General features: G+C 41.5%; 1 protein-coding gene across 1 annotated transcript in view; it reads right to left on the bottom strand.

Moving 5' to 3' along the window:
- The window catches only part of DCT (dopachrome tautomerase), a 32,244-nt gene extending 24,776 nt beyond the window's left edge, over positions 1-7,468 (bottom strand). Inside the window, exon 1 of the mRNA XM_047083564.1 lies at positions 7,078-7,468. Within this exon, the coding sequence (XP_046939520.1) occupies positions 7,078-7,468 (391 nt within the window). The remainder of the gene's footprint in view (positions 1-7,077) is intronic.
- Positions 7,469-10,730: the final 3,262 nt, after the last annotated feature.

Raw genomic sequence — 10,730 nt, forward strand, 5'->3', positions numbered from 1 at the left:
CATCTCTTTAAATTCCTCTTTGCCTGGTTATCTACTACTGTTTTCAGCCTCACAGCAGGTGGTCTACGAGGTCATCCTTGACTCTACATGTCAAGGTCAGATGTTTCTGCACTGAGCAACCCTGGTACCACATATTCCCCTTTCATTGCATTTATCACAATTATTGACTTGCTTCAGAGACAGGCAGCTAGAAGGCAGTTATCCTGCTGTCTAAGCCTGTGGCTGGCCTTGTACAAAATGACTGTTGAATAAATAAGAAAAATATAAAGCCAAATTATCACAATGTACACTTTAAAAATCATACACTTTTGGACACCTGGGTGGCTCAGTCAGTTGAGCGTCCAACTCTTGATTTCAGCTCAGGTCATGATCCCAGGGTTGTGGGATTGAGCCCTCTGTTGGTCTCCACGCTCAGTGTGGAGCCTGCTTAAGATTCTCCCCCACTCCTCTATCTCTTTCTTTCTCTCTCTCTGCCCCCTCCCCAGCTCACGCTCTTTTTCTCTCAATAAAATAAAATAAAACAAAATAAAATAAAATAAAACAGAATGAAATAAAATAAAAATTGTACACTTTTATTTGTAGTCATACCTCAATAAAGTTGAATTTCTTTTGAAAAATAATTAAAAACAAAAGCGTATGAAGCATGTAGTAAATAATCTAATATACGTAAAATTTCTTCTTCCTCTTTCTCCCTATCCTTCTGGATTAAAAGGAAAAGCAGGCCCGGTAAATCATTTGGATGAACTATAAATACCAAAACAGAGGTAAGTAAAAAATAGTATGACCATAGTAGAGAGAGGATTATTTGAATTTCTAAAGAAAAAGAAAAATTTACAATAGCATGAAACAAAATGATTAGCACTTGTGCTGCATAAGAAAAAAATGCACAGGCCTCCTTTTCTATTAACCCAATGGATTTTTTTAATGTTTACTTATTTTTGAGAGACAGAGAGTGCAAGTGGGGGAAGGGCAGAGAGAGACGGAGACAGGACCCAAAGCAGGCTCTGTGACCTGAGCCGAAGTCTGACAGTTAACCACTGAGCCACCCAGGTGCCCCTACACAATGCATTTTTCGATGGTTAAAGAAGATGTTGTTAAAAATATTATAAGTAGGAAGAATTTCTTAAGGTAATTTATTTGGGTTCTATGCTCCTTGTAACATACAAAATATCCTGTCTATACTCGCATAGTTCAGGTATCTGTATGTTTTAACACTGTATGAGAACATAAATAAAAAATACTAAAAAGAAAAAATCCTACTAGTCCCAAGACCAAAACATGTTTTTGAATAGTTTCAATTAAATTTACAAGTTAAATTTACATTGTCAAGTGAAGTTAAAGTTTACACGGATTACTAGAGTGAAGCTCTTAAATACAAATTACTTATAAATATTTATTGAGCAACTAGTATAGTCCCAGATGCTAAACAACATATTCCAGGGTTATTTTCCCCTATGGTACCTACTAAAATTGTAGATCTGTTTCAAAACACCTTTGATTAAAACGTATCACCTTCTCTGGCAACACTCACAGGATTAGAGTATCTTTTGAGGAGTGAATGAAAAAACTGCATCCAAAAAATACTAAATACCCAACTTTCCAGCTGTTCCCCTATAGGCAGATGATTGGAGATGAATATGTAGTCACAGCTTTACAATAGGAGAGTGAGTCCCTCCTTCAAAATGCTAAGGAATAACACACCTAAATTTTCTAATAATTCAATACATTTCTACATTTAAATGCGTAAAACTTGTCTATGAGTTTTATTGAAATTGAGTAATTCATAACTTATGCCATGAGTTGTAATATTCCTGCACTTCCCTTACCACAATTATTTTTGGTTGCTAGAAACAAAATTATCAATAACTAATTATCTCCCCCATTTTTCATTCAACAGATAATTTATTAACACCTACTCCCTAAAGGGCAGGCAGAACTCAGCATGCCTCTCTCTGGGCTCCCAACTTGGTATGTTCAGAGAAGCTGCCATGCTTTGTAACTTTGGACTGAACTTCTCCAGACCTGTCATACTGGGATAAGAGCTCTACTTCATGGAGTTCTTATGGGAAACAAGCATGTTAATATATCCAGCACTTAGAACAGTGCCTGCTACAGAGTAAGTTCTATATTAAGTGTCATTATTAGTAGATGCCACTTAACAAGCAGTATTGGAACTATTTGGCTTCATGTCTGTCTTCTCCATCCGCTACACTACAGACACCTTCAAAATCATGTTGGGTTTTTTTCCCTCTTTGTACCTGAAGGGTCTAGCATAACTGGTGCTACATAAACATCAGTTGGGCGGGTAATGAATGAATCAATGAGTAATTGCATAAAAAGCATTAGGCACTAGGAGATACAAATGCAAATAAGGTACAATGCCACCATTCAGGAGATGAAGGACATTGGGGGGATGGGCTAAATGGGTGGGGGGTATTAAGGAGCACACTTGGGATGAGCACTGGGTATCGTATGTAAGTGATGAATCACTGGTCGGACTCCTGAAACCAATACTACGCTGTATGTTAACTGATTTGAATTTAAACAAAAACTTGGAATAAGTAAATAATAAAACAGAGGGGGAAAAAAGAGGAAGGATGTGTGCGCAGTGAAACACCAACGCAAGTCTAACTACGGGAAAAGTGAAAACGGAGGAACAACCCAAACACCACAGAACACAAAAGACAAAATGATGAATTCTGACTCAGGAGACCAGAGCTGTTTCACAATTATGTTGAGCAAAGACGTTTCTTATTACAAAGCCATACTTGCCTCTGAAAAGCAACACAAAGGTCCTAATTTTCCCAATAAGAAAGAATTGGGGTGGGGGGGGGGAGGGGGGAGATGGGTGAAGGGGATTAAGAAGTACAGACTTCAAGTTACAAAATAAGTAAGTCATGGGGATGTCATGTACAGCATGAGGAATATAGTCAACATTATTGTATTAACTTTCATTTTGTAGTCTGTGCAACTGTAGGATCACTATGTTGTACACCTAAAGCTAATATATTATATATCAACTGTACCCCAATAAGTAAAAAAAGAAAGCATCTGTCTGCATCTGAGCTCACCTATAACCCAGAAATGTATTCAGTAAAAAAATTCCTTTTCCAGCATTATCTCCCAAAGCTCTGCAGTCAGACCCCTTTGATGTTTTGAGCTTCTAAACCCGGTCTAAAGAATTCGTTAAAATGCTGACGACAACTGAAAAATGAAACAACGGGAGAGCCCAGCACACAAAATATTTATGTTTCTAATTTAGATTCCCTAGTGGTTTCTTACATCAATTTAACCTGAGTTCATTTTTTCCCCTAATCTACCAATAGCAGCAGCAAAAAATAGAAGATGGGCCTTTTAGAAAAGATTGCATTATCTTACTGGAAAATGGAGAGGGGGAAAAAAATGAAAGGGTCCCTTGATACCAATCTATCTACCACTGAATACGTCCTTGGGCAAAAATTAAATTTAAAAGACAAAGTCCTAGACCTACTTAGGACTGGGATAAAAATGGAGAGTTAGAAAAACCAAGCCATGCACGTTCCTACATGAACTGTATCAGCTCAACCTCAGAAAGCCATTAGACTAAATAAGCTTAAAGACCACCGATTAGTGAATTTACAAGGAGCTCTAAATAGCCTATTCCTTTTAATTAGAGATTCTATTATTTTAATAACAATACTTCATGCTCACATACAGCCTTTCATCTACAGAGCTCAAAAAGGTTTTACAAGTGTGGTTTCATCATTATCCCCATTTTAGAGATTGGAAAATGGAGGTACTTAGTCTCGTGTACAAACAAGAAGCTCTCAGACAACAGTTCAAAAACTATTCGCTGTGCATGTTTTCCAAAAGTCCAAATACACAGCTGCAATTGCTATGTTCTAAGACTCGTAAGGTGAAAAACTAACGCCATCTTCTCCTGAAATTCAGCTCTTCCTCACCACTAAATTTGGCAACTTTTTGGTTTCCATGTATCCCTACGGAGAATAGAGAAGTTCTCTCCAGAGAACTCGAACACATAATTTAGGGTTTTTTTCCCCCTTCAGAGTTTGTTTTTATTTCTCTTTCCTGGGTTAGTAATCATTTACCAGCTACGAGTTCGTGAAGACTATGGGGTATTTTTTAGTTTTTAACTTTATTTTATGGGGGTAAGAATATTTAACATGAACTCTACACCCTTTACCGCATTTTTAAGTGTCCAGTACATTATTGTTGACCCTTGGTAAATGTGGTACAGTAGCTTATTCATCTTGCGTAACTGAAACTTTGTGTCCGTTGACTAGTAACTCTCTGTTTCTCACTCCCCGGGCCCCTGGTAACTACCATTCCACTCTTTGATTCTATGAATTTGAGTATTTTAGATACCTCACAAAAGTAGAATAGTAGCCCATTTGTATTTCTGTGACTGCTTCATTTCCTTAGTATAACGCCCCCTAGGTTCATCAATGCTATCACGTATTGTGTGATTTCCTTCTTTTTTAAGACGGCATAGTATTCAGTTGGACGTATGTACCACTTGGCTAAAATGCAGAGAAATTGGAATCCTTGAACACTATTGGTGGGAATGCAAAATGGTGCAGCCACTGTGGAAACAGCAATATGGAGCTTCCTCAAAAAATTAAAAACAGAACTACCATACGATCCAGTAATTCCACTTCTGGATATTTATCCAAAAGAATGAAAATCAGGATCTTGTAGAGATACTAGCATCCCCATGTCTATTACACCACTGCTTTCAAGAGCCAAGATGTGGAAAAAATCTAAATGTCCATTGACAGGTAAATGATGCATCTAATTTTCCATTGCACTAACAAAGTTCAGGGTCATCAATAGTCCGCTTTCCATAGCTAAACTACATCTCTTTTTTTAATAACCTTTGAGTGACCTAGAAGAATCCCAGGATCCCTATTTACAAAAAGCTATGAGGATACCAGAGAGGAGGGCTTTTGGGTGTTCAAGGTCAGGTTTAGATTCTGAAGACTGCCTCCCAAACCACAAAAACTTCCCTTGGAAGACAAGCAACTCACTCTGGGGGGAGAATAAGCTGAATGAAGGTCATGTGGCTAGCTTTGGGACTCATGACACATCACAAAATGGTGATTACTGTTTATACTAAATTGGTTTCCAGCGCAGCCACTAGGACTTGGCCTGGCCAACATAAGTGGAGCCATCCAACGTTCATATGGAAAGAGCTATGGTCCTCAATGAGTCTACACAGATCAAATCATGGAGGAGGAAACAAAGACCATACACACTGAGAAAACTGCTTCCTTGAACTGGTCTACAGACATGTGATGTCCCTACTGTCTGGACTTATAGGCCAAACCCTGTTTCTGACCTACTGCCTCTCAGGCATATGTTCATCCTCCTCAGAGCAGGAGATCTCTTTTCATGTTAGGAAGCAGGTCACTGTTACCTGAATTTCCTGTCACTTCCAGAGAACTAGTTATAGGCATTTCTTCTGGAAAGGGAAATTAAAATTACCCCTTCTATTCTGCCATTCTCTGTCCTTTCCATCCCCCTAAAAAAACGAAAAAAACAATACACAAAACAAAACAAAACACTTGCTAGCCAGGTCAAAAATATAAAGTAGATGATGATAAGAAGAAGTAAGAGTTATATGTGATTGCCTAATATCTTCTGCTCCCAGATTCTATAAATGGGGATGCCCAACCATTGTAAGCCGTGCCACTCTATCATTGGTTGGCCTAGAAATAAGTATTCTAGAAGAATTTTTGAGTCATAGACAAAGAAGTTAGTATGTAGTGTGGTTTCAATCACACAGGTAATATGAAACCTGCTGCTTCTCAGACAAAGGCCGTGAGAATCCGTGAAATAATGTCTACAGAAGCAAATGCTCAATTAGCTCAGAAAAAAAGTGGATAGTATATGTTCAATATGCTACTTAAAACTTTTGTCACGGTGAATACCAGAGGCAAACCTAACGGTTGCTTTGAATCACAGAATTAGCAAGATGGCTACAAAATGATGTGTACAGCCAGAATTTTTTACAAGTTAGAAAAACTAACATCATTCCTACATTGACATCACAGTCCTTTGTACATTTCCTGAGTTTATGTTTTTATGCTCCTGCATAGCTCAATTATCTGTATTTCCTATGTGCCAGCATCATATGAGAACATGAATGAAAAATAATAATAAAAAGGAAAGCTTCCTATGCAGCTGGATGCTGTAGAACAGTGGCCAAGGGCTTTGCTAAAGTTACCACTTGTGTTTTCTGTGTTTCAAATGCCCTGCCAGCCTTTGAGTGTTTATCACCGCTGTGCATGGCTGCTGAACACAGAGAGGCACTACTGAAAAGGATTTGGGAAGGCTCAGAAGAGCCAGAGGAATAAGAAATGCCCAGAGATTTCAAAGAAATGAGTCAAAAGAGAGACCAAGGTCTGAAAGAGGGACACGGGGCAAATCTTGAAATGCCCACATCCAACCCAGGCAAGAGCAGAAAAAGCCATTGTTATTTTATGACTCTCCTTCCCCAGCTCACTGAAGCTCGGTCCCACCACATCCCTCCAACTTTGCCCAAGTGACAACCCAAGCATAACCTTAGCTAGCAAGATGTACTCTGCTTGAGCCCCGTTCAAAACATGAGAAACACTGAGACCAGGACTGCGGAACACCTGCCTTTGACTCCTGTCTTCTAGATGCCAAGGTTACCCACCCCCTCTTCTACAAGCGCAAACCCATTTCAGAAGGAGAGGCCACCAAACCAATCTTGAAAGGACTTGCTCTGAGGTTCAAAGCTGACTCTGGAGCTCGTTAGCTTCCCCTTCCAACAGACAAGCCAATGGCATGTTGGCATGAGTTCACATAACCAGGCTTGGCCCACGGAATATTCATTTGGTTTCTATAACTAGATGTCCTAGAGGGTGTGAAAAATATAACCAAGACATCAGTCTTACCCAGTTCGTTGCCTATGAAAAACAAACTTGGCCGGCCATTTAAAGCCTGGTCTAACACTTTCAAGAGCCTCTTCTCTTTCTGAGAAGGGGCTCCCTTCCCACCTGGGGTCCCCTGACCCGGCTCAGAGCATGCCTGCGTCTTGTCCACCTGCCTCACCTCTGCATCTGCAGGTCCGGTGGAAGAACTTCCTTGGCCACCATTCTCGGTCATCCTGGTTCCGTAGGATGTAAGGACCACTCCAGGGCCTGGTGTCAGCTTGCACCTCCACGCACTGGCCCCGGCCCTCCAGATAGCCACAGATGTTGTCCGGGTCCTCACCCAGTGGCGGGCAGCACTCCTTGCTCACCAGGTTGTTCACGGTCATGCAGACCCTGGGGAACTGTGCCCAGGCTCCAGGCAGGATTCCACAGCCCAGGCAACCGAGCAAAAGCCCCCACCCAAGGGGGCTCATGGCTTTATCAGCAGAAGAACCTGCTCTTGCTTTCCACTCCCTGATTCTACTCTGCCTTTCTCCTTGTCTTCCACTCTTAAGCTCTTGAGCATTCATTCCGTTGATTTTTGGTTTTGAGGGTGAGGGAGTTGATATTGTTTTGCTTGGCGTTCTAGTGCTCTCCTCCTTAAAAAATACCTACAAAAATCTCAGAGCTCACGTGTGTACACGTGTGTACGTGCACACGCACAGACTATTTTATATGATCCAAACAGCTAAAACAAATTTAAAGCCATTAGGAGCACCTCTAACAGCCAGATTTAATGAGGGTAGCGCTTCTCACCATCTTTCCCCCGTTAAATCAGGCTTTGTCTAATTGAGTTAATTTACGGGGTACTGCAGTCATCCTACTTATTATACTGGTATTTCTAAACCCCCTCCTTTCCTCTTTAGCCCATAACTTTAATTGCCTTGAACTCAGTTCAAAAGCCAAACACCGTGCTGCCTTTATTCTATCTGGCTTGCCAAACCACGGGGCCTTGTGAGGTTTGTTGTAAGGGCTGGGAGAAGCCATCATTAGGGGGATTAGTATTAGAGAAACCCTCATTGTTAGCACATGACCCGAAGTGCATAATGAAGTCCATACAGTTGCTGGCTTTGTCTCAAAAGGGCAAAACCATCTTCATTATCTGGGCTCATGTGCCCCAGCCAAACTTGTGACCTCAGACTTCCCGGGGAGTCAGTAGATGCAGTGAGTTCCCCGTTGTTGTTAAAAGGCCTTTACAGACAAGCGCGCATAGCTAACTACAATTCACTCCTGACTACTCGCTGACGTGCTGGAAAGACCACTACAGGAGGTCACACAACTTCAGAAATAAAGAAACATTTATTTAGGGCTGACGTACAAGGAATTGCTTTGTTCCACAATTAAGGGCCCTCTTCCCTCCAAATAAGAATGTACTATTCTCCTATTCAGCACATCGAGGCAGCAGATTTTGAAAAATTACACAAAGTAGCATGCCACCAGAAATTCAAAATTATAATGATCTGATTGTAAGGAAGGCAGTGGAACAATTTGGAGCCAGGGGTGGCAAGGGGCAGCTTTTGATTTATCTTAAAGTTAAGCATTGTCAAACTGCAACCTAGAACACAATGCCTCCCCCGTGCTCCTGAGGGCAGCGAGAGGAGCATCCTATCAATAGTGATGGCTACTGTTAGAGCCTCTGTTTACCCCTTTGTGGTGGAAACAGGACTGACTTGCTGCCCTAAGAGTCTGTGTAGACAGCCAATGTGACACTGCTTCAGACAGTTTCTAAGAATACTTTATATTTGGGCATAAAGATACAGAACGTTCCGAAGAAAATTCCTAAGGTTAAATTTTTTTTTTTTTTTTTTAGAAGGAGAGAGCACAGGAGAGGGGCAGGGAGCGAGCAAGCAAGAGAGAGAGAGAGAGAGAGAGAGAGAGAATCTTAAGCAGACTCCACACTCAGTGCAGAGTCAGACACAAGGCTCAGTCCTACAACCCTGGGATCATGACCTGGGCTGAAATCAAGAGTCAGACGCATAACCAATTAAGCCACCCAGGGGCCCCTAAAACAATTTTTGTATAGATGTTCCTCCCCTGTGTATTTCTGTGTCATGCCCTTGACATTGTGACTAAGTAGCAGTTCTCATCTCTGACTACACACCGATGCCAGCCAACCACCCGAGCCCACGGAAGCAGAATGTCTGAAGGTGTGGCCAGGGCAGTATTTGCTATATGTTCTCTAAGCCATATTAATGTGCAGCCACAGTAGAAAACCGCAGGGTTAGAATAAAGCACAGTTCCTGAAGAAATGTTGGAACTGAGTCAGCTGAGGGACTCCATGTGTGTTAGTCTCCTGGGGCTGCCTTAACAATTTACCACAAACATAGTGGCTTAAAATAACAGATTTATTCTCTCATAATTCTGAGGGCAGAAGTCCAAAATCAATGTGTGGATGAAGCTGTATTCTTTGAAGGCTCCGGAGGAGAATCTTTCTTGCCTCTTCCAACTTTTGGCGGTTGCCTCCGTTCTTGTTTCCCTGGTTTGAAGCAGCTTCACCCCAACCTCTGCCGTTGTCACATGGCCCCTCTTCTTCTGTCTGTGCCTCTCGTCTGTGTGTCTCCTGTAAAGACACTTGTCATCGGATTTAGAGCCCACCTGGATAATCCAGGATGGTCTCATCTTGACATTTTAAGTTAATTACATCAGTAAAGACCCTCTTACCAAATAAGGTCACATTCACAGGTTCTGAGATATGGACATAACTTCTTGGAGGCCACTCTTCAACCCTCTATGTCATGAATATGAAACTTGAATAACATAAGAATTGCAATATCTCAGAGTTGGGAGGGTGTTGTTGAACTCATTTATTGACCCACTTCATGTCAGCATTGTGCCACTTTGAGATTCCCTTCTGTGTTTTGTGATGCCTTGGCTCCAAAAATATCAGATTCAAAGTTCTTAGATAATGTCGCTGATGGAATCAACAACTCCCATGTGGAAATGCCCCCAAGCCTAGGCCCTTGGCTCTCTTTTCTTTCATAACAATGTTTGCTAGGTAATTCACCTAGTCTGTGGCTTTAAATACAGGCTATCATGACTCCCCCAAATTACAACTCTGGCCCTGACCTCAACTGGGAGCCCCAGGCTCATATAACTAACTTCCTACTTGGCCTCTCACTCGGAGACCTAGACATTTCTCACTTAACGTTTCAAAGTAAACTTTTGCTCTCTCCACCCAATTTTCTTCCCCGTTAGTCCTCCTCACCTTAGTCAAGAGCACCACCACCATCTCATTAGTGGTTCTGGATTCTTAGAGTAAAATCCAAGGTCATCATAAGGATTTCACTCCAAGGTCCTTTCCATGCACTAATCAAAGTGTGGGGCATGTATCCACAAACATGTGTTCCTGGTCTGCATCAAAATAAATATAATAAGGAGAGAAATTGAGAGTCAGGATTTAGAAACTATCATGGCAATTTGGCATTGGCACAACGTTCAAGCACGTGATCTGTGGACTCATCTCATTGAAGAGGAGGTCTAGTTAGGGGGTTGCCAAGCTTGCGTGGACGTGATCTGGTAGCATAGGCTGCAGACTAGTCACGTTGGATTGCATGTTGGCCTGTGGCTGAAAAAATTTTTTAACTATTTTTTAAGTTCTTCACCATGGACAGTTTGAGAAGAACTGGCTTGTAAGGTCCTCCACGATCTGTGCCTTGCCCACCTCTCTCTCCCTCTTGTTCTGCGATCACAGAACACAGCAATTACTCTAGTATTCAACCATGTTGCATTCATTTCCACATTGGTCTTTCTTCTGCCACTCCCTCCGCCTTGAATGTTCTTATTCACGATCCT

Source organism: Lynx rufus, unplaced genomic scaffold (assembly GCF_022079265.1).
Source record: "Lynx rufus isolate CCGP_SWC_20201006 ecotype Redwood Valley unplaced genomic scaffold, mLynRuf1.p SCAF_1, whole genome shotgun sequence".
Classification (NCBI taxonomy): domain Eukaryota; kingdom Metazoa; phylum Chordata; class Mammalia; order Carnivora; family Felidae; genus Lynx; species Lynx rufus.